The 24,754-nt window shown below is 39.8% G+C and overlaps 1 protein-coding gene across 1 annotated transcript in view; it reads left to right on the plus strand.

Annotated features, from left to right (window-relative positions):
• The window catches only part of cadpsa (Ca2+-dependent activator protein for secretion a), a 163,217-nt gene that overhangs the window by 82,602 nt on the left and 55,861 nt on the right, over nt 1–24,754 (plus strand). Inside the window, exons 17-20 of the mRNA XM_041981494.1 lie at nt 4,293–4,361; nt 12,590–12,696; nt 14,911–14,919; nt 16,432–16,588. Coding sequence (XP_041837428.1) covers nt 4,293–4,361; nt 12,590–12,696; nt 14,911–14,919; nt 16,432–16,588 — 342 coding nt within the window. The remainder of the gene's footprint in view (nt 1–4,292; nt 4,362–12,589; nt 12,697–14,910; nt 14,920–16,431; nt 16,589–24,754) is intronic.

Below are 24,754 nucleotides of genomic sequence, written 5' to 3' on the forward strand. Positions count from 1 at the left end.
ACTACTCTATTAGTGCTCCTAAATGTTTTTAATTTTGGATTAACAGGAAATATGACTGGTAATATGATGATGTATTCAGAGTTATTGTTGAAAAGGTTTCTGAGAGCAGAAGGATAGAGCCAACTAAAATCCTGACTTAGATTGTGTTTGGATTCGAGGATAGTCAATGTAAAAATGCTCACATAATTTGATGTTCAAAAATATTATTAACAGTATTATTATATTATTGACAATTTTAGTCAGTTTAATCACAGCACACAAACTAATTGTGACTGTGTCTGGAATTTGGTTGTTTTTACTGTACTATCAACAGAACGAGCCAATGCTTACAAATATTTGGTGCCCTTCACTTCAGTTATTCACTGACCTTCACTTGGGTTTTTCTTTACTTTTATACATTAGATCACTTTAGTTGTAATAATTAGTTCAATATTACATAAAATCTAGACAATATATAAAATATATCTGATTTGTGTCACCCTTTTCTGGTCCGTGCCCATACCTGGCCTCCCAACAAAAGTATAAATTCATATATCTCCATAGATGTGTGCATGGCCATCTTATGACTAGTAGATTTTACAGCTGTTTCACTGATACTGAAAAGTTATATGAATAAAAGCAAACAATATCTAACTGGAACAGGCTTCAGTTATCAATGTTTTTCATAGACAGCGGCATAGGTCGGCTGACATGAAACTCATTAAAGTTTTTTGCTATAACTAGCACGTCCAACAACAATTCTTTGGGGTGAAAATGTGCTGGTGTAAACCATGAACAGCTACTTTCCTCCTTCTCACCTGAATGATATATAACCGAAACAAGAGAGACGGTGCTAGCAACAGAAAAGCTGATCAGCTGATCACCAACTGCCGTCATCATTCACAACAAGAGAGGGAGGGAGAGAGGAGGAGGCTGCCGAGGAGCACTGGGCAGACACAGAGAGGCAAAACTGCGTGAAAAGTTTTTATTTGTTTTGTTTAAATGTGGGAAAAGTGCAAGTGTTAAAACATCCACTTCCCTCACAGGTGTGACGCCTTCAAATGCATCCAAAGTGCCAGCCAGCTGATGTTTTAATGTTGCCTGTAGACACCTCCATGTGTCACGTCTTAAATGACGGATGCATCAAATGCATTAAAACATAGTAACACTAAAATTACATAAATTAGTTACTGCTGTTAACGTGTTATTTTTGACAGCCTTAATTAAGCATTGAAGAATTCATGTTCCATCTTTACTGGAATTGTTGTAATAGGTTGAAAATTTGTAATTTGTCCATTTCAGGTGGGACTTTCATGACACAAATTTAATTTAAAATTATGATGTTTGTGAAAAAATGATTCAACAGAACTTAAAATGAGCAAACTTTGCTCATTGAAAGGTCCTTGAAGAAGGATATACTATTTAAATGTCTTAATAATATATAACAAAGATTCATGTCTTAAGTTTGGAGAAAAACATTTCTTTATTGATCTTTTATCCTGTAACTGATTAAGCAGTCATAAACTTACAAATACTACATTCATTTTACCTCTTGTTGTTTAGTTGGCTCATGAATACAGAGTAAAAATGCATTCAATTCAGTTTCATCCAAGCCTGAGCTTCTCTTTAAGCCAGGTCCTGCACTTTTCTCTCCTTGTTTGGCATGCCTGGTAGCTTAACTGACACTTCTTCCTTTATCTTTCACCTGGTTTCCTCTTCGTTGCTTTTTCAGACTTCCTTACTCGCTAGCCTTGTTCCCTTGTCCATTGGCTTTTGTTGTCTAGGCTGGTAAACAAGGCACCATAGAACTGCCCTTTATGATGCAGGTTTTCTTTCATTAACATCTTACAGATTACACAGACCTCGATATATCATAGGATAAGTAAGCCAATCCTGAGAAAGACAGGAGCACACCTCTGTTTCAGACTCACTAGGAATAATTCCTCTAGTCATGGATATGTGTGGCCATAGTCAGCGTCTCATAGTCCTAAAAGGGATAGGTCTAGCTACTCCACAGTCATCTCAGTAATGCGCTACCGTGGTTTTTCTGAAATAAATGAACTTGAAGCATCATTAACAGTTGTTTTATATACTCAAAATGTTTTTAAAACACCTCTTCTGTTGCAAGAACTGGGATCTTTAAAAGCCAACACGAGGGAAGAATGATTCCGACTACATGGAAATGCTGAACCATGTGTTTTGGAGAAAAAAATTCCGATGCAATTTTGTAAGGTGGTAAGCTGTATGTCAATCCATCTGTACTGATGTGTTTCTCCAAGATTTGGTCACAGAGGCAACATCTTCAGGAGGGAAACCTAGAAACCGTCTTCCCAGTAACACTCTCAAGCATCCGTGAAAATCCAGAGGAATTCCCAGGCTGAGATATATTCTCTCTCAAGCATATCCTGGGTCTGCCTTAGGGTCTTGTTGTATGAGACAGTCCAGCCCACCAAGCGTTTGCCGACAAGCTTGCCCTTGTTTCCCTTTTTCAGGAAAATCAGCCAGTTACCTTGGTGATATGATCCTTTATGATTGTCTCCATGGACTTCTTAACCAGAGATGCGAGAGCCACAGGTATAAGCTCACTCCTAACCTTAGCAATGCCGTTTCTTGGTATAGGAATTAGGGCTGTCATGATAATAAAATTTCAAACTCGATACCAATACCAAGGATGGTGCTTTCAATACTGTAGAGGGGGAGGAAATTTATTATTCTTCTAATCAAAGTCAGAACACCACTAAATTACACAATCCAAACAATACAACAAAAATATATTAATAAAAGACATTAGCAGTTTAAAACAAATGCATTATTTTAAAGCTTTATTAGTTTGTGCAGAGAAACAGTCCTCATACAGTTTCACAATGTTGTCAGACTATTTGCTCACTGTGGTGCAAAGAAATACTGTTTTTTTCCATGAACCAGCAGACGCCAAAGTGGAATTTGAGTATCAATACCCATGCTAATTAATATCTAACTAGATAGTAAATTTTAGAATCGATAAGTATCTGAGAATCGATTTTTTTCGACAACCCTAATAGGAATCACTGTTAAGTGTTTAGACATGTGGGGACTGTGCTGCTAGTAAGTCTTTGAAGAGATGTTGACACAGACCGCCCTACGTATTCAGTACAGTGCATTAGAGTCCACCTTCAGATGTAGTCTGGTTCTGCTTTATTTCAGTCCTTTAAAGGGCTCTCACCACCTTTGCTGCATGATGGTGAAGACATAATCATCAAGTTTGAGTGTGGACGTGATCGGCTCTAACTGGGTGCTTTTGCTCTTCTCAAATATGGAGTAGAAAGAACTGTGGTCGTTAGGAAGTAGAGTGAGATTACTGCCTAAAACCTGGAGTGACTTGTGGCTCATGGAGACAGAGGACACATTTAGTGTGTTTGGTACATGGTTAAATGTACCCTGGTCCACTTCCACAGATAAAACAATTCATTTGAAGTTGTGTGAACACTCATTCTCACTCTAATGTGGACCAAAATGAACTCTGGTCTGGTCATTTTAAAAGCAGGGGTCTCTGTTCACTTGCACGTGAACCCTGGTGTGGTTCGCTTATACTGTGAAAGCCGACAGATCATCCAGTGAACCAAACAGAGGAAGTGATGAAGAGCAACATGCGAGATATCTGGCTGCCTCTCCTGCTGCTCATACTGGACAGATTCTGGTGAAAACTGCATTAGGTTTGAACACCAAAGTAAAAACGAAAACCCCAAGACTGAACAAATTTATTGTAGACCCGTTGTTTACATGCATTGGATGAGCCAATTTTAATCCTGGCCAATCAATAAGCTGGATTTTTCTTCTCTTTCTTCTTGGTCAGTGCTTGTTTCAGGAAACATTGCCCCTAAGCAAGCAGTTGTTGTCACTGCATGACATTGTCTGGGTGGTTTGGTCAGCTTGAGTAAAGTTCAGTAAGAAAACTTTGTACCTGTTGAATATAATCAAATGCATGTCTTCTGCCCCCTGGTGGATACCTGTTGCAGTACAATAATTCTGACAAATCACACAATAATAAGCATGTCTTATCTTTTCCATATTTTATTAAAGGGCTAAAATAGACTTCAGTTTCAGAGAAATTAAAAATTATAGCATAATATTAGCTGTATGCTAACATTGCCAAGTAGGCTGAAACTTTTTCAGCCACATCAATTTCCTTTATTTTACCAGCATAGTCTGAGTGTACCATATTAGCAGATTCCAGACTACCTCCCCTTTACAATTCTTTTTTACTGCCAGCGACTGCTCGTCCTCTCTGACCCTGGCCTCTCGCATGCCTCGGTATCCTCCCTCTTTGTCTGTAGGGAAAAAGAGAGAGATGTATGAGCATCCTGTCTTCTGCTTGGCGTCTCAAGTGATGGATTTAACAATTCGTGAGTACACTTCTCATTCCCCCACATCACCCAACCCCCCTACCAATGTACACTTGTATTTTTCTCTTAAAACCAGTATGCACGCCAACCATCACAAATAATATTACATTTCTGTGATACCTGACATCCTTTCGTTTGGTTGTATGCTGATTCAGTCTGTAAAGCTAAACTGTTGCAGGGCCTTGGTTATGTTTCTGTTCACTAACAACACTATCTACTCTGTCTGTGAGCTTGTTGTCTGTCCTTCCCAAACCACTCGCTGTTTGTCTGTCTGCGATTTGAATGCATCTTTACTTTGCTTGTGTGTAAATCCTTTTAAGAGTTTAAAATCACACAGAATATTCAAAACCATATTGTGCATTTATTTAAAAGACTTTCTCTCCAGAGTCAAACATCTGTGAACATGTTTGTTTAAAATGAAGCTGTAATGAGCAGCAGACAAAAATATTTTTAAAGTGTTTTTTTATGTTTTTCAGTTAGACTAATGTAAAATAAAGATGTGCTTTATTTTCTTTTCCTTATTTTTAAGTGTGTGATAATACTAAATATTCTTTAAGAGGAAACTTTTAGCATACAGGCTGTTATAAGATAATCTGTATTTCTCTTTGTCTACATTATCTTGTGCCTGTCGTTGGAGTTAATGTTTCTTCTTTCTCACTCTCTACCTGACATTCCCTCTTGTCTTTCCACCTTTTTCCTTCCTTGCAACCTTTTTTTCTTTCATTAAATTGAACACTTACTCAGTGGTGAAATCTCAGAAGAAAACAAAAAATCTAGGTGGCATTTTTTTCTGTTTTATATCTATAGATAAGAAAAAAATATTAAATTTGAATTAGCCTTTTTGACCCTTTGAAAGTCTATTGAGAACAATCTATAAAAAAAACTCTGTTCTTACAGCAGCTAACACAAGTTCTACAAATTTTATGTGAATTAATTACACACACAAATCTTAACAAAATCACTGGAGAAGAAAATGGGCAGTGATTGGAGTAAAGGGGCCCAGCACTGCAAACACTTGCTGCAGAGAGAAATAAATGAACATACAAATATGTTGTGTTTTGTATGTGCGTGTGTGTGTGTGTGTGTGTGTGTGTGTGTGTGTGTGTGTGTGTGTGTGTGTGTGTGTGTGTGTGTGTGTGTGTGTGTGTGTGTGTGCTTTATTTTGTTGTTCTAAAAGTTGGTCATACTGATGCTGGGTTCCCGCGAGAACAACAGGGACAGTAAAGATCTTTCTATGATGATAAAAAAAAAGCTTTATTGGTCTAATGGAAGGTTTAGGTACAAGCAGCATCGTTGCTGTCTGATGGAAGATGTGGATTCTTTTAACAGACTCAGATTACTGAAATATCCTGAACCCTGCAGAGAAAAGAAACCTGATGCTTCTTTGGCCACTGAACTACCTGTGAAACTGCCTCAGTCCTGTTTCTGGTCTTCAAACTCAGCAGCAACTTATTTAATATTCAGCTGCTTTTCATGTTTATTTTAAATGTGAAACTCAATACAGCAGCTGGATCTTAAATACTTCTTAAATAAGCTAAGCATTGTTTAGGTTTAGATCTGTTATAAAATTTATTTCAGTATTTTATCTTCCGAATTCCTCCAAATATGCTGAATTCTGCTCCACTTGCTTGATGATATTGTACAGTATTTATTGGACAATGAAACTGTGTGTTCGTTCCATCAAAATATTCCAAGAGAAGCTAATTAAACAAATATCTCCAGCACCCCAACTGCTAACACTTATGTAATGAAGAGGTTTTTTTTTAAAACTGTAGTGTGTAACTCTGTGGGATAAATTTCCTGAATTTCCTTTAGCTGAAATTTTCTGGTAGTTTGCGAGACATTTGTATCCCATCCAGGAGGTTTATAAGCCGCAAATGTAAAATATATTCAGACACTCTAAATCCACAATAATTTATCCATGATAATTCCATTATTTATCACATTTTCATCATAAAAAAGATCACTTTCACTACTATGTTGCTAAGAGACCTCTATTTTGACCTAGAAATGATGATGAAGCCACTTCCTGTCAAACTTTCCACCAATCAGAGCTGATGATAATGTCCAATCAGGAGCAGCCAAAGTTCCTCTATGGCTGAAATAAAGCCAAGAAGACATTTTTGATACATGGTAGCACCAAAACCCAGCTGTGTTGGTTTTGTAAGGATAGTAGGTAAACAGCAGTAAAAATGACTGTCAAAAGCAAAGACAACTGGAGAAAAAGGTGTAAATATGTAAATAATTTCTGTTGTGTTTGTTTCAATGCCAAAATTTCTTGTCCTGAAAGCCAGGACTTGAGAGAATGATGTGCAGATGAGAAAAGGCTTGGTCACTGTTGATCTGTGGTATTTCTGCGAAGTACTCGTAGTAATAAATTCTGTTTTCCCATTTAGGTTGCTCTTTATGCTGCCAGGCCTGTTGATACATTAATTTTACATAATTTTAGCTCCATAAACTAACAACTAAAACTGTCCTGAAAACATCATGTTGGATGTTGTATGGGTTTTAAAGGATTGAGCTTCTCTATATTATTAAAACAACAAAAATGGCAAGAAACATCTTGGAGTTATAAGAGTTAAAGCAGATTAAACAGTGTGAGTGCCACTGCACCCAATGAAATGTCTTCATAGCTGCATTGTTTTCTTCATGTTCAAAATGTAGCGGTGCCACAATAAAGCAAAGAGAATGTCTTCTATGAATGTGTATGAATGTTCGGTGGTGGTCGGAGAAGACATAGGCACAGATCGACAGCCATGTTTCCGTCAGTCTGCCCCAGGGCGGCTGGCTACAGACATAGCTTAGCATCACCAGGTATGAGTGACGAGTGAATGAATAATGGGTACAATGTAAAAGCGCTTTGGGTGCCTTGAAAAGCCCTATAGAAATCTATTCCATTATTATTATTATTATTATTATTATTCTATAACCTTCTGTGTTGTGCAGGTGAGCATATACATGAGATGATGTGAAGCTGTAACAATGTCGATGTCTAACCCTGATCAACGCCGCTGACAGAAAAATACAGTTGTTGGACATTTTTGGGGTTAATGTGACTCAAACTCTGTTCTGTTGTGGGACAGTCCTACTTCTACCTTTTTGATTTAAACTAAAATAAAGTTGCTTAATGTTAAATGTACTTAGAGGTTAAAAGAACTGAAGATCTGAATTTATCCGAATCTTTCTGATCAGTTGTTTTTTTACTTCTATATTTTCTGAGATGACCCTGACATGTCCTGCTGTGATGTAACATGACTTCAGCATGAGTGCTATGACCATCCAGACAAATCACTCCAACCTCCAATAACTTGGTTTTTACTTTTAGAACCCTGGCCAGCCAATTAAACCCTGCTAACTTCACTGCTCTGTTGTAAGTGATAAAGTATAACTTGCTGTCCTGATATATGAGAGTAATGGATGAAGTGGAAGCACTTTATATTTTTATGGTGTTTCTACCTCAAATTCCATTATCTAAAGTATATACAGTATATTTATATCATCTACATCTACAAACACCTTAAAGTTCATTATCATGCTTATACCATGGCCTCTTGTCAACTGAAATATAAAAGTGGCTCAAATTCAGAGGTTAGTTGAACCCATTTGTAGGTGATGCCACCAGGCGTCTGTCAGTTTCAATTATTTTCTGGCCATCGTATAATTACAACCCTTTCACTGAACATGCTAAAGGTGTGGAGGTCAAACTGTCATTTACTGTACTCTACAGTGATGAGCCATCACATTATGACCATTGTTGAAAGATTATTGGCACATGTGTGCTGTATTTAGCACAGTATTCAGAACCTTTAAGTCGGGTTAATGAGCACTATGTTGACTGAAGCATCCCACAATCCTCAGATTTCAGGTATTCTCTGATATATTCTTCATCTGTGAGTGGTCACAATGTTTTGGCTCATCTTTGTATATCCTGTGAGATGTAACTTCAACACCCAAAATAATCCCACTGTAAACTGAGTCAGAGTGTTTGCTGATAAGCACAAGATGACCATTTTACTGCATGATACGTGTTCAGTGTTCATGCTGCTTATGTCCCTCATCATGTCCCTGTTTTTCTCCAGATAATGTCATCACTGTCCTGTCAAAGTGACAGAGACGTGACTCATTAACTGCATACCACATGACATCACTAATTCCAGTCACCAGATACTGCTTTTAACGCCTTGGAAGGCAGTGTTATAAGTCTGTAAATGAGTATTTATTGGATTATTTCTTTGGTGTAACAATGGTTCTTGATGATAAGTCTCATGCTTTTGGAAAGTCTGTTTATTCTTCTTTGAAAAAGAGCCACATTTGAAAGGAAAATTAATGTGTGGCATAAGGGTTTGAGCAGATTTGAGTATGTGGGTTGTGTCATAAAAAACATCCCAAATGGTCTTTGCCAAACAGCTGTTTCTGCCCTTCATTGTCAGGCGTGATTGAACTGGTGTCTGCAACATTGCACTGGAACCTGGAGATGTAGAGCAGGGTCGGCTCAGCACCACTGGTGTTCAACTGTTACTGCTTCACTGTAAAGGCTTATTTATGCTCCCTGTACGTACATGAATAGGTACGTCCGTTAAACATCACATCTCATCATACTCTCATGCATCCTTTGTGCATGTAAAAGATGCAGGAGAAATACAAAAGACTCCGTATCCATCTTTAGCTTAGAGCATAAACTAGCTTAAATGTAAAACATCTATTAATTTGCTTAATTATTAGTTGGCTTATGTCTTAATAAAATGGTTCTTGACCTTACTGTGTCAGTAAAATCAGAACTGCCAAACTAGAATCAGTGCTAACTTTAGGGATTACAACACCTAGTCCTTTAAATAACCTTGAATTCTGGAGCAATCCAGTGACTGCTGTGAAAGAGCAGCTGACAATCAGGGAAAGACCAGATGATGGCTTGGATAGACTGCTGACAGGAGGAAATAGACCCCTACAGGGCTAGTGTGGGTTAGCAAACCACACCAGCAGGATCCAGCGCTGGGTAGCGTTTCTGGATCCACCCATTATTGCTATGAAAACCTCAAAGGAAGAAATACCCCCATGGTCTGCAAGAGCGGGGGTGAAAGATGACCCACCACGAACAGATGCAACGGAGACAGACCATGGAACGGAACCGGCAATGACTAGAACAACCAGCACTGCAACAGGTAGGCCAAGGAACTGCAGAAATGCAGCTGCGGCTGGACCAAACTATCAACAGCAAGGGGCCTTAAAATCCATCAAGGCCTAAAGAAATGCCTTAGCAAGGACAGTAAGGGGTCTTGCATTGACCAATACTTCCTAAGAAGTCGGTCAACTCAGTCGAGTGAAGCCGAGAGGCAGGAGACTCCCCACAGTCTTCAGGGTATCAGTACCCCAGATGGAGCTCAGCATCATGTAGACCCTCCAGCAGTTTCTAGCCTGGAGCTCAGCCAGGAACAGCCAACTATGGCCCCCAACTCAGAGCCAAGCTCACAATATCCCGCCACCATCGACAGAAAGGAAGATGGAAGAAAGGAAATCTCAGATCCTATGGCCCAAATCCAGCCAGAAGAGAGAGTGGGAGACCATTGACTCAGACCTCATTTTCCTCTTAGAACAACAGAAAGGTCCTGTAGAGAGAAAGCTGGAGAACAACAACAAAACCATGCACAAGACGCTTGCTTCAGAAACTCCAGGAAATCATCCAGTGGGCAAGAATGGAATTCAAGCCAGGCAAGTCACGCAGAATCTCCATCGTCAAAGGTCAACTAACAGGCGAGCAGTTCTACATCAGGGATGAACCAATTCCGACAGTCCTAGAGAAGCCCATCAAGAGCCTTGGATGTTGGTATAACGCAGACCTCAAAGACACTCAGCAACTGGAGCAACTTCAGCAGGATACAGCAAAGGGCCTTAAGCAAATTGACAACACTGCACTACCCGGAAAACTGTAGCTCTGGTGTGACCAGTTTGGGCTGCTGCCGAGATTCTTGTGGCCATTGACCATGTATGAAGTCTCAGTTAGCCATGCCAGTCGACATGTAAGGCTGGCAAACTCTTATGTGAGGAAGTGGCTCGGTCTTCCTTAAATGCCTCAGCAGCATTGGACTATATAGCGACGGAGCCCTGTCATTACCACTCTCTAGTCTGGCTGAAGAATTCAAATGTGCCAAGGTGAGGCTGGAAATGACCCTCACCCATTCTCGGGACCCTGTGGTGAGAGGTGTCGCTCCTGCTCTAGTTACAGGGAGGAAGTGGACCCCAGTCACAGCTGTGCTCCAGACCAAATCCTCTCTTCTCCATTGTGACGTAGTGGGCCATGTCCAACAAGGCAGAAGAGGCTTTGGCCTTGGAGCTGTAACACCTCTTTGGCAAAAGGTATCTGCAACCGAACGGCAAACCATGGTAGTAGAGGAGGTACGCCGACAGGTGGAAGAAGCCGGACATTCCAAAGCCATAGCACAAGCCAAACAGGGCAGATGGATGAGGTGGGATGGTGTGGAGAGGAAAAAACTCACATGGGGCAAAATCTGGGGTATGGAATCTAACAGGCTGAGCTTCATCATTTGTGCTACTTATGATGTGCTGCCCTTTCCAAAAATCTGCAACTATGCCTTGGTAAGGACCCATCTTGCCCCCTGTGCACAACCCCAGCAACACTAAAGCACATCCTGGTTGGCTGTAAAACCAGCCTCACTCAGGACAGATATACATGGAGACACAACCAGGTCCTCAGGTGTCTGGCTGATAAACTTGAGAGCAAAAGAGTATCCATCAATGCCCAGCCTCACAGCAACCAGGATGTGCGCCGACGACCACCGTCGTTTGTTCAGGAGGGGGATAAGCCAAAGGGCAGCCCATCAAACCCTGATCTGATCCCACTGAATGTAGCCAGGGATTGGCAGATGCCATTCAACTTAGATCAGAGGCTCATCTTTTCTCCGGAGATTGCAACAACCACCCGGCGGCCAGATTTTGTCCTCTGGTCCAAGTCCCGCCAGCTTGCCTACATTATAGAACTGACAGTCCCTTGGGAGAATGCCATTCAAGAAGCATATGAGTGGAAGAAGCTGCCCTACTACAACTTGACAGCTGAGGCAGAGGATAGAGGCTGGAGGATAAGGGTGTGCCCAGTGGAGGTGGGGTTGTAGGGGCTTTGTTGCCAGCTCAACATCTAAACTCCTTAGAGAGGTCGGGGTCAGGGGACAGGCTCACAGAAAAGCCATCAAAGAGTTGGCTAACACTGCTGAGAGGACAAGCCATTGGTTGTGGCTGAAGAGGAATGACACCACCTGGGCTGCTAGGGTGAATAACTAACCACGGGACATACACCCAGGCATGATCAACCTGTGATGGGCCTTCCTCAGCAAAGGGTGTATTGTGACAAACAGCCAAAACACCCCGTGATGCTGAGGTTGGTAAAGCCTTTAGCAGCCACAAAAGAACTGCCAAACTTTAGGGATTACAACACCTAGTCCTTTAAATAACCTAGAAAATGCTTGTTATTAATATTATTTTGCACTTTTATTTAGAGGGATGAATGAGTGTGGTACATTGAACTTGTGTTGGAAAAAAATAAGGAAACATTTTGATTAAACAAGTAAACCAGTTTAATTAGCGCAAAACCTGCAATCTTTAATTACAAAATTATGTGTCCTGGATATCTTACGTTAGTGGAAGACCGGTCACAATACAATAAACACCAAACCAGAGTCACCAGCAGAATGAACTGTTTGACAGAAAAGGTTTGGCAGGTTTTTCATGGATGTAACCCACAAACTCAGCTGCTCATCCCACAAATACATTTTCCCTACAACTGTGGCTCTATTTAGGGAAAAATTAAGGGAAAAAACAGAATTTCCAACAGTAGAACATTTATTAGCAAGAAGTATTTTTACAACAAAGAAATAATCCAACAATCATTTATATGCAGCTTTAATATGATATTTACAAGTTTCTGATGTTCTTACAACACATTTATGATCTAATACTGTATCCTGTTGTTGAAATGGTGAGATGTTTCATGCTGGTATTTATGCACTGACAGTTAGACTGTCACAGTGATCCAGGATGAGTTGTAGACTGAACTATGGATTGTTTAGTGGGTTTGACAACATGCATGTTAATTCTTTTTATTATCTAATTACTCCTAAATCATTAAGTTTGCATGCTGACATTATCCAGTAACTTTTTATAAGAAAAACTAAGTACCAACCAAATGCTGCCTGTGCTGACCTGTAACCTTTGTGCTACAGAGAATGTAGGCCGTTTAGTCACCCCTGCCAAAAAACTGGAGGACACCATCCGCTTGGCTGAGCTGGTGATCGAGGTACTTCAGCAGAACGAGGAACACCATGCTGAGGTCAGTTTGCCATTCAAGTCAAAAGTTAGTGGTTTTTTTTTTTTTTTTTGTTTTGTTTTTGAAAGAACAGTAATCATGCATGCAAAGCAACAACAAAGAAATGGAAAAGGTGTAGCTAATTTAAACAGTCTGTCTCAGAGGGGCAGCTCAGTATCCTTACTGATGTAAAAAGAAGGTGACTACAAAAAGGAGAGAGAGAAAAACCTCCAGTTAATTATCAGATGGTTAACACATAGATAATGAATGTGCCAACAAAATAATTGAAATTATATTAAATAAACAAGCTCTGCATTATGCAAAAAGCAGGATTTATGCATGCAGATGGAGAACACCGCCACCTGTCACTACCTAATGTTTCCCAGCATTTCTTCCTTTATGATAAACACATATGGAATTTATGAAAAATCACACATGAACACTAATGTATAATATTTTAGTTAAATTAAATCAATACTAATTATCAGTATTATGCTAAGATTTACTTTTATTTGTTTCAAACCTGGCTTCTATATTTTAGTACAATAAACCAAATGTTCCCACTGTCTTAACTAACCTTACAAAAGCTGAGTCATTGTTAAAAAAAAAAGGGAAAAAGTATATGGTGGTTTAAGAAAGCTAGTAATACAAATCAAAAAGCACAACAAATTAAACGTAGAAAACATTCAAGATGTTAGTGCTCATGTTTCTTACTGATCGATCAACATTTGATTTGGATTCCAGCAACACACAAAAAGAAATGCTGGAACAGCCAGGGTCAAAACATCACATCACATTAGATCAGTTAGAAAATGGTAACAGAGTTGGGATCATTACTGATCTTTTCAGAATATATATAGGATGGATACGTCTAACGGACCATACAAAAGGCTGTGTTGGCTGTGTTGGCACATAACAGTACCAGTTAAAAGTTTGGACACACTTTCCCATTAAATCAAATGGGAAAACGTGTCGAAACTTTTGACTGATACTGTAATTCAGCAATAAAAAAAACTGCAACTCAGTCTAAAATCACAAATTTCATAATTTATGAAACATAATGTGTTTAAAAGATTGAAAGATTGAGAGAATCCAGAGTAATTTCAGGAAAGAATGAGAAAGCTGATTAAAAATGGCCCTTCCAAAATCCACTGTCAAATTCACAAATAAAACTCATAACTCTAGGATGCAAAAAAACAAACACATGTAAACAAGATCAAGACAAACGATTGCCCTCTATCTGGTTAAAATAAATTCTCCCTGTAGTTCATGGACATTCATGGGTTGAAGTGGAGAAATGCATCCCCTCTTGTCATTGCCAGAGTTTAAAACAATCATTGTTCTTGTGGAGGTATCTAGATGAATTTAGTCTGTGTGTCTTCTGTCTACAAAGCATTGTTGCAAAGGTCTGGCAGGATGCCCAGCTTTACAAACCAAACATTAACCCTTTCATGCCTGAATTACAATTTACAATTACGTAACAACATGAATACAAGAAGAAGACATAACAAAAAAGACTTGAATGAAATAGAATACAATTAAAAATTAAAGAAATTAATAAAATAAAGATTAAAAATAAATAAATTATATATAAACAAATAAATAGTGAATAAAAGCAAATAAATAAAAATTAGATAAAAGAAATAAAATAAACAACAAAGGCTTCAAGGGGTTAACGGACTGCAGATATTTTAGAAATGATCTTATAACCCTTGCCAGACTGATGGGCAGTAACAGTTACTTCTCTAAGATCACTGCTGGTGTCTTTCCTCCCTGATGCCATGAAAGACACCTGAATGTTGCAGAAAGAAGCTCACACTGACGTTAATCCATCAGACAGCATAGTGATCAGCAGCTGCTGGCTTATATACTATATACTTATATACTTACCCTCAGAGTCCCAGTTGAAGAAGTAAGACTGCAGTTTAAATTTATGTTTTAGTGCGTATTAGACATGATAAAGTGTGATCTGTCATGTGTTGTTGTTCATCTGATGTTGCTTGGTCTAATTTAAGGACTAATTAAAGCCATAATTTCCCATTTTATTTTTATCTTTTAACATGAATTGAACCTTGTTTGGTTAATAGATGCCACGTTTTCAGATTTGTTCCTCAATTTGTCTTTGTCATTTTCATTATTTCACTAAAAAGAAATTGACTGACCTACTCTCTGTTTTTTTTTTTTTTGTTGTTTTTACCTTAATGATTTATTTTGTTTGCGGGGAATTTTTTTGTTTAGGGAAAAGAGGTATGTGTTTGTTTTATTACCATATACCCCAACCCCCTGCCCTACCTCTGATATGATCCCCTGCATGTAGAGGTTTGTTAATCTTTATTTTTTCAATGATTTCTCCGAACTCAGTGTGGTGACAGTCAGGTGCTACAGTTGGTGCCTGTGGACTTTTAACTACCAACAGTTTTGATTTGGGTTTTCTCCTAGAAAACAAATGGTTGTCCTCTTGAAGGTGCAGCTTCCTACCTGTTTTCTAGGATGCTCCTTATATTGTCAGTAAATAATGCTGTTTTCTGTGTATATGCATTTGTTTGCATTCATCTGGTTTCTGTACCCTGTTAATCCAACTCAGGACAAAGCTGAAAGTTGCTCATGATAGTCACAAGCCTGTTGTCCTTTTTTTTTTAAAGTGAGAGTGAAAAGAGCTTTTTATTGGCTGATAATAAGTTTACAGCGTGGGTTTGATATTTCTTCTCATTCTGCATCATCTTTATTTAATTTAGTGATCAGAGTCCTCACTGCAGGTGTACGATATATATAAACATATGAACACTAATACAGCCCAGAGGCTCTTTTCCGGGACAGCTAGCTAAAACAGTAAAAACTGAAAAGTCTCTGGTTTTCTTTGTGGAATTTGGATACGCACCTGCTGTGCAGCAGTCTTAGCCAGGCAGGTGTCATTCAGTGCTCCCTGTTGCCATCTTTGGTTACAGAATTGGAAATAGAATGAAAATACATGTAAATAAAGCTCTTACACACCAGTTTTTGTTTTTTTTTCCCTGAGTGGCATTGACTGAATGAACACTTCTTTCCAACTTTCCCACTCCAAACATCTGCTGCTAAGAGCTTCTTTGGCAAGTGCATGAACCCCCACCTCCCCACCCTGACCAACCACTGCCACCCCCACCTTGAAAGCCAGTGGGTACATTCACATTACAGTGTTGACAGCTTGATGTGAATGAGCAAACACCGTGGAGCCTCAGGGGTCTCTGTTAAGAGGCCTTGTAAGAGTGGGGATGCATGGAGAAAAGTGTGTTTTTGATGTGCATGAGAGTAACGTCGCTAACACTCACTCTATTCTGTCTGCTGGGTGGGGGAATATGTGTGCAGCACAGCTCACTAGCTTCTTTCTTCTGATTGACTCAGTGAAGAAGCTGTGGGTGAGTGTTTAAGTAGCTCCCTGCCATGCCTGTTAAGAAGCTGCTGCTGTTTCCTCAGTGGGCCTAAAGAAAAGCTTGTCATTTTTCGTGCCTGAGCGCTGGTGTTTCTGCCTCAAGTTGTGAAGACATCTCCCTTAGAGATCACACGTGAAGTCGTTAAGGCAACAACTTGAATTTACATCATAAAAAGTGAAAGAGAGAGCAGGAGTTTTCAAATTAGATCAGTACAGGTACATCTTCAGCTTTCATGGTAAGATTTGTTTTACATTGGGGAGCTGTTCAACAGTATGAAACATTTCTTTGTCTTGTCTTTCTTTAATCCTCAGCATTTTGACTTTGATTCTGTCTTCCTTATTTTCATCTGAAGGCCTTTGCATGGTGGTCGGACCTGATGGTGGAGCATGCTGAAACCTTCCTGTGTCTATACTCGGCCGACATGGACGCAGCCCTTGAAGTCCAGCCGCCTGACAGCTGGGACAGTTTCCCCCTCTTTCAGCTACTCAATGACTTTCTGAGGATGGACTGTAAGTTAAAAGTTAATACAAGAAAAACAGAACATAATAATGTTATAAGTTACAGAAAAGAGGAGTGAAAGTCTTCCCGTTCAGCAGATAAATTTTAAATTTTTTAAAGATTCTTTTTTCTTTTAGTTTGGATGGTGTTTGGTGGCAAAGAGCAAATAGAAACTGTCCATACATACACCATTTTCCAGATACGTTTGGTTGGAGCTTCAGAATTTTTTATCAGTAATTAACGTGTGCAGACTGTAGCTCAGACTAGTTCCTTTCCTGGTTTCCCCAGTCCACCAGGGAATTTACTGGGTTATGTAGTACGAAAGGAAATACTTGTGTTTCTCTTTTAAACACATGCTTACATACACTGCTGTGGTAACTGTGGTCACATTAGAGAGACATGAGAAATAAAACATCTTTACATTAATAATCTGGATAATGATGTGGTAGTAAAGGGATCGGTTCTGGTTTACTGTCTGGTGGTGGTGTTAGATTGGATCCTTGTGTACCTAGCTCCATGTTGGGAGCTGTTGGACTGCTGATAATGGGGCTAGAGTCTGTCCCATCCTGATCTGTGTCCTTCCTCTTTACAGAAGTCAGAAATATCTCCCTCTCTCTTCATTCTTATAAATTCTTTAACAAAATCAGACAGGATATATTTCTCCACATTTTCATGCTGCTGCAGCTTTAAAATCAACTAGCTGCCTTGCTAGCTTCCTGTTTACTGGATCATGTAGCTCTAGCTTAATCAGCACTACGTATTGTAGATATTGAGGTACTCTTTGAGCATCTTTACAGTTCATTTTCAGCTCTAATGTGAAAATGCTGATTAACTGAGTTGATGTGTAATCCCTAAATATACTTACTAAAAACTAAACATGATATTGCTTCCCCCCATATTTTTTAAAACTAATCTAATTCTTCTAGATAACTAGATTAGGACTGCCATGTAGTTTCATGCTTACATTAGTTTTCATTAGTTCAAATTTGTCAGATTTTCTGAGTCTCTCCCTAATGATAATCCAGCATCCATGTCCATCCTGTCTCTTCTCTCCTGCCAGTAAAAGTCAGTCTAATCTTGACTCTTGACTTATCTCTTGCTCTGTTTCTTTCCCTCTTTCTTTTCCTTTCTTCCTCCCATAATGTCCTCATGGGGTTCTTTGCTGAATCAAACACGGTGCACATTCAAAACATCCATTGTGTTGATATCCAGTTTCTGGTGTGTGACGTAGTGCCGTAAAGAAAAGTTATGCTGTAAAGTGACGCAGCATCCCACAAGAGATAGTTGTGAAGTGTTGTTTCTCAGCCTCATGACAATGCAACAGTGACTCCAGGAATGTACATAATAAATATCAGTGTGCTATCAAAATGATTTAGAACCACATATTTTTAAAGTCAGAAAGTGGCATAGAGCTACTATAAGACACTGAAACCACAATAACCCTGATGTGTTTATCTGTGTAAGTGTGTGATGGTGAAAAAGAATTGTGTAGTGTGTAATATTATAAATTAGTAAGTGTTCTGGGATGAATGTGGCTTAGAGACTTAAAAAAATACAATACATATTCCCCATCTACTTTATCAGGTCCACCTACAATGGGTTTGACCCACTTTTCTATCAGAACTGCCTTAATTGTTGGTGTCATAGATTCATCAAGGTGTTAGAAACATTCCTCAGAGGTTTTGCTCCATATTGACATGACAGCATCACACAGTTGCTGCAGGTTTGTCAGCTGCATCCATGATGAGAATCTCCCGTTCCACCACATCCCAAAGCTGCTCTACTGGACTAAGATCTGGTAACTGCGGAGGCCGTTGGAGTCCAATGAACTCATTGTCATGTTTATGAAAACAGGTTGAGATGATCTGAGCTTTGTGACATGGTGCATTATCCTGCTGGAAGAAGCCATCAGAAGATGCTACACTGTGGTCATAAAGGGATGGACATGGCCAGCAACAATACTCAGGAAGGCTGTGGTGGTTAAACCAGGCCACGTTGGTACTAAGGGTCCCAAAATGGGCCAAGAAAATATCCCCCACACCATTACACCACCAGCTGGATTCATCCTTTCATGTTGTTTCTACCAAATTCTGCCCCTACCATCTGAATGTGGATCTAAAATGGAGACTCATCAGACCAGCAGTGTTTATTCATCTTCTATTGTCCAGTGTTGGTGAGTGTGTGTGAATTGTAGCCTCAGTTTCCTATTCTTAGCTGACTGGAGGCACCTGGTGTGGTCTTCTGCTGCTGCTGCCCATCTGCTTCAAGGTTGATCGTGTTGTGTGTTCAGAGATGTTATTCTGCAGACCTTGGTTGGAACCAGTGCTTATTTGACTTCCTGTTACCTTTATATCATCTCCAACCAGTCTGCCCGTTCTTCTCTGACATCAACAAGACATTATGGTCCAGACAACTGCTGCTCACTGGATGTTTTCTCTCCTCTTTCTTCCTCATTGTGATGCTCATTTTGAACTTTAGCAAGTCGTCTTCACGATGTCTGCATGACTAAATGTGTTGACCTGCTGCCATGTGATTGGCTGATTAGATATTTGTGTTAACAAACAGTTGAACAGGTGGTGCTGATAAAGAAGGCAGTGATTGTAAATTAATGCAGATGCAAAATCGCCTTTTTTTTGTTAAATATGTCTTCACCTTAACATCAGAAACATAAATCCCGGCTGGCATAATCTTCCTCAATTTTCAGTTATACAGCACAAGGTGGTTTTATCAGTGATATCCAGCACTTTCATATTTAAAACATGTTGTTTTATTTTCACCTAAAGATACTAATGAAACTAACATGACTGCCAGCACACTGTTCAGCTTTCTCTGTTCATGTGATTTGGCCATATTCACTATTTACTTTGCACCTCCGGCGTACAGCTGTTTGACTGTGATGGAAAGAATTGAAAATGTTGATAAAGATCCTTTTCTGTTGATTCTAACAACTCTGCACTTTTTGAGCAACCTACATTGACTGCCTTGATGATTTTGTAGTTTTGTAGTTTGATGTTTGTAGTTCATCCAGAGCAAAGCAAAAGCAAAGTAAATTTATTTGTATAGCACATTTCATGTACAAGACAATTCAAAGTGCTTTACATAAAACATTACAGCAAGGTGCAGAAAGCAATACAAGTGCATTAAAAAAACAAATATTAAAAGAAATGCAATTAATAAAATAAAAATAGAAGGAAGATGCTAAAATCAAATGGATAAAATGCAAGAAATAAAGTTCCACTGTGGGGAAAGGCAATATTAAAACATGACTCCAGCTTAAAGAACCAGATGTATATTTTGACTTTTAAATAAAAACTATTAAAATGTAGCAGAGAACAGGTGGTGGATTTAAATAAACTGAGTGTTTCAGCTGATCTGAGGCTTTCTTGGAGTTTGTTCCAGACATGTGGAGCATAGAAGCTGAATGCAGCTTCTCCATGTCTGGTTCTGACTCTGATAAGAAACTGATAAGAAACTGGAATCAGATGACCTGAGTGATCTGGTAGGATCATACTGGGTCAAGAGGTCACTGATGTATTTTGGTCCTAAACCATTCAGAGCTTTGTAGACAAGCAGAAGTACTTTAAAGTCTCTTCTCTGACAAACAGGCAGCCAGTGTAAAGACCTCAGAGCTGGACTGATGTGATCCACTTTCTTGGTCTTAGTGAGGACCCAAGCAGCAGAGTTCTGAATAAGCTGCAGGTGTCTAATTGATTTTTTTGGTAAAACCTGTAAAAACACTGTTAGAATCAAGCCAACTAAAGATGACAGCATGGACTAGTTTTTCCAGGTCCTGCTGAGACATCAGATCTTTTACCCTTGATATATTCTTAAGGTGATAGTAGGCTGACTTTGTGATTCCCTTACTGTGTTTTTCAAAGTAAAGGTCTGAGTCCATCAACACCCAGATTTCTGGCCTGGTTGGTGGTTTTTAGGTGTAAAGACTGAAGTTATGTGGTGACCTTTAATTGTTTCTCTTTGGCTCCAAATACAATCACCTCAGTTTTGTTTTTGTTTAGCTGAAGAGAGTTCAGACACATCCAGTCATCTCCTCAGTGCATTTATCAAGAGCCTGTACGGGGCCTCGGTCTCCTGGTGACATTGTAATATATATCTGTGTGTCATCTGCATAGCTATGGTAACTAATTTTGTTTTTCCTCATGACCTGTGCCAGTGGGAGCATGTAGATGTTAAACAGAAGAGGCCCCAGGATGGAACCTTGGGGAACTCCACATGTAATTTTTCTCTGCTCAGATGTAACGTTACCTATTGACACAAAGTACTTCCTGTTCTCTGAATAAGATTTAAACCAGTGTAGCGCAGTGCAAGAGAGGCCCACCCAGTTCTCCAGTCGTTTAAGCAGTATAATGTGGTTGTCTGTATCAAATAAAAAGGATAAACAATCATTTTTTCTGACTTCCGCTTCAATGACCAGTGCTTCAATCTCACACTCTGTCATGTTTCTCTTCTTTTATGCAGCAGCAGGATCTGCTGTTGTTGGACATATTTCTCATCCTTTGCATTACCAGTTACAGGAGGAATGAAGCCACAGCACTTCATTTTTATATTCACTGACATTTATAAGGAAGTGTCCAGGGGCTTTCCTTCAGTATGAGAACTGTGCTTTCTTTAATACATGAGGCCCCAGAAGTAAAATTTCTTCATTCAGATTCAACTTGCACAGACAGCAGCTGCACACAGGCCTCTTAAAGTGGGTTTTGAGCTGTTGAGGGCAACAACAGATGGGCTGAAACCAAAGTAGAATCTGGTGGGTGTTTATCGGCTAATGTGGAAGAAATATGCAGAAATATCTTGATTTATCAGTGTTATTCAGAGCAGCCTTTCCTTCAGTTATTTGTTTCTAAAGCCGTTATCTCACAATCACAGCAGCTGTTTTCATATGATAAATTTTTCAAAGATATCAAAAAACTTTTTTTTTTTTTGTCATTGCTGCATTCTGCATAAGTACTGTATATTGCATTAACTTATCACAGAAAAAGTTGAATTTCTGAATTTAGAAGATACACATGTCCAAGAGCTGTGATCATGTTCTCACCTTCAGGAGGTAAAGACAGAATAAAAATTTAAATTAATGTCATTTAGTATCTTCCGGCTTGATCCTTCAGCTTCATCTGACTCTTTACTCTTTTAACCGTAAACCTACAACTAAGATCTGAGAAATGACCACTGAGGCACCAGCATGTGTGGCCATGCAACAAGAAAGAAATGTGTGCTTGCGAGGGGGCCGTGATCACACCGCGCCCCGAAGCATCAGCGGGGGACAGGGTGAGCCCGAGGCCCCAAAGGCCCAGCAGGTCCACAGAGCACCAAGCCCAGGACGACCAAAGCAGAGAGAGCAGCGGCCCACGCAGACCAGAGCAGAGAGGCCCCCAGACCGGAGTCCCCCGGAGCGACGGGGCAGGGGCACCGGGCACTGGGCAGCACAGGGCGACAGTGAGCAGGCCCAGGAGGGGCAGGCACCCCACAGGCCCAAGAGCCACCCATTCCCCCCAGCAGAGCCCCGCCCAGGAACCTGACGGGGCCCGACCGCCCCAGGTAAAACCACCGCCAGCCATGCCAACCCAACATCAAGGCTAGGCACCGAGGGCAGCCCCCAGGGCAAACGGCACCCAGCAGCAGCACCCCACACAGAACTCCAGGCAGGCACTGAACCTCTACCCCCTGCAGGCCACGAGGGCGTAGGAAGTACCCCCCCCCCCCCCCCCCCCCCCAAGTTGTGTGTGCATGAGTGTGGGCTATTTATAATGCAATTAAAAACTGGAAGGAGCCATGAGATGGTGGTGGGTCCCCCTTAGGGCTCCCTCAGTGTGTGTGAGTGTGTGTGTTATGTGTGTAGTGCACACTGTATATTGATGTCTAGGTTGTGATTAAAATCTAGTGGGGCCGGCAGTCACAGGGGTCCACCGGGGGATTCCGCAATGGGTGTGAATGATAGCTTAACTGCATTTGTAAACATATTAAGTTCATTTGTGTATTAGTGATAAAACAGCTGCTTTGGTTCCTTATTTCAATCAATTATCAATCTTTATTTATAAAGCACTTTTAATACAAAAAAATGTAACTTTTTTTGTGTAACTCTACCCACTGCCAAATTTAGAAAAATGCCTGAAACTGCAAGGGTTAGGGTGGAAGGTGTGGGGTGATCAGGGGGCGGAGAGTGGGCGGGTCAAGATGCACAGGCAGAAATGATTGACAGACAGCAGCTCAGCTCACTGGCAAGATGGAAAGCGAGATTTACAAAGCATCTACACCACAGGGCGGTCTTTGAGGTAGAAGACTTTTCCCCTCCAGAATCTCATCAGTTACACATGAACCAGGTGGTCCTGAACCGTATCAGTCTGAGCCGTTAGTGCTGTTAGCTGGCTTGTCAGCTACTCCAGCAGCTCTGGAAAGCTGTGGAGATTCGTGGCAGGTTGTGGCAGCTGCTGGAAGTTGCCGCTGTTATGATTTGAGCTGTTGTCTGTCGCCAGATGAGCATCAACAGGTAAAGAATAAAGTCCGGTGTTACTTTTACACCCCTCAAAGCACAAATCCATCCCATTTCAGGAATATTTAATCAGAAACTGTGAAAGAATAGAAATCTGAAACTAGCAAATCTACACCATATAAGCTCACATCCCTTTATATGCTTTGGTGGGCGTGGTTTTCTATGCCTGCTAGGAGACGACCTGCCTATTTGCATGTGGAGGGAGGGAGGGGCTGTTGGGTTGTGACGTAGAGAAGCACCAAGTATGACCCAATATCATGAAAAACAAAACCTGGTTTTAAAATCTCTGGAATTGGCCCTTTGTAGTAAAAAGTTTATATGTCTCTCACAGATCTTGCTAACACAGACATACTTATGTTTTATAACCTCTGATTAATAATTAATATTTAATAAGTATTTTAAGCAAACAAAAGCTTTTTTTTTTTTTTTTTTTTTTTTTTACTAAATTCTCCCCCACTGTCACTATATTGTCTGTAATAATGTCACCTCCATCTACTTTCCTTTTACTGCTGCCTGGTGTTACTATGTCAATTGCTATGTCCTTCACTTGCTACTTTCACACAGCCAAAAATGTGAAGCCAATCTGAAGGAGGCCAATTTGATGACACTAACAAGTGAGCATAACAAGCTATTTGCAGTCATCTCAGTTCAGCCACATAAATGGACCATGCTCTGCCTTCTCCTTGACTCCCGACTGACAAACTGAAAAGGGGAAGCATTCCCCAGGGACAATTAGCACCCTGCAGATTGAGTCTGCATTGAGTGGATCCTTTACAGGACCGCAGACAGCTCCACAGTGTTCCTGCAGGCAAGTGCATGCACTTCATTAGAGAGATGGCTGGCCTGCAGCAACCAGAATCAAGACCTGCACATTTTCTTTCCTTAAACACTCCCATACATGCACACACATACACACACATTTTTTGCTATGTGAATTCTTACAGGCAAAAAGTACATTTCACTCCGACAAAACTTCTTTATGAGACATTTGAGGGATGTTTCAGTGTTGTACACAACGATTCAAAACAAGTCAATAGCTTCAAACAAGAAACAGTTTATAGGCAACGAATAATAGAAAGAGTGGTCATTTCACAAAAAGAGAGAAGATATATACATATCTTTCAATCTATGCATATATGTATAGATAAATAGACAGATGTAGTTTATTAGCTAAATATTAAGGCCTTAACATGCCTTAGTATTGTAACAGTGCTGATTATGTCATTAATTTACACATTCATAAAGGTATTTTTAATTGAATAATGATAATAATAATAATAATAATAACAATAATAATAACAATCATAATAATAATAACAATAATAATAATAATATTATTATTATTTAAGTGTCATTTCCTGTTTCCTCATTTCACTTCCTTTGTCCCAGTTACTTTAAAACACTAACAAGACATAAATAACTCCTAATGTTTATCCTGAGCATAAATCCTACCCAGATCTGGGGATAATTATATCCCTGTCTTTTATTTGTTTGTTTTTATTTTTCAGTTATCTTAAAAAAAAAAAAAAAAAAAGAAATAAAAAAAAAAAAAGAAAACCCCTGAGCACAGTGGACGTTGTCTTTAGGCAGCCACAGATGCAGTCTAACTTAATATGGAGCATTTATTTTCTGTACTGAACACATCATTCTTTAATTTGACCCCCTTTTCTTA

This window comes from Melanotaenia boesemani, chromosome 3, assembly GCF_017639745.1.
Source record: "Melanotaenia boesemani isolate fMelBoe1 chromosome 3, fMelBoe1.pri, whole genome shotgun sequence".
Lineage (NCBI taxonomy): Eukaryota > Metazoa > Chordata > Actinopteri > Atheriniformes > Melanotaeniidae > Melanotaenia > Melanotaenia boesemani.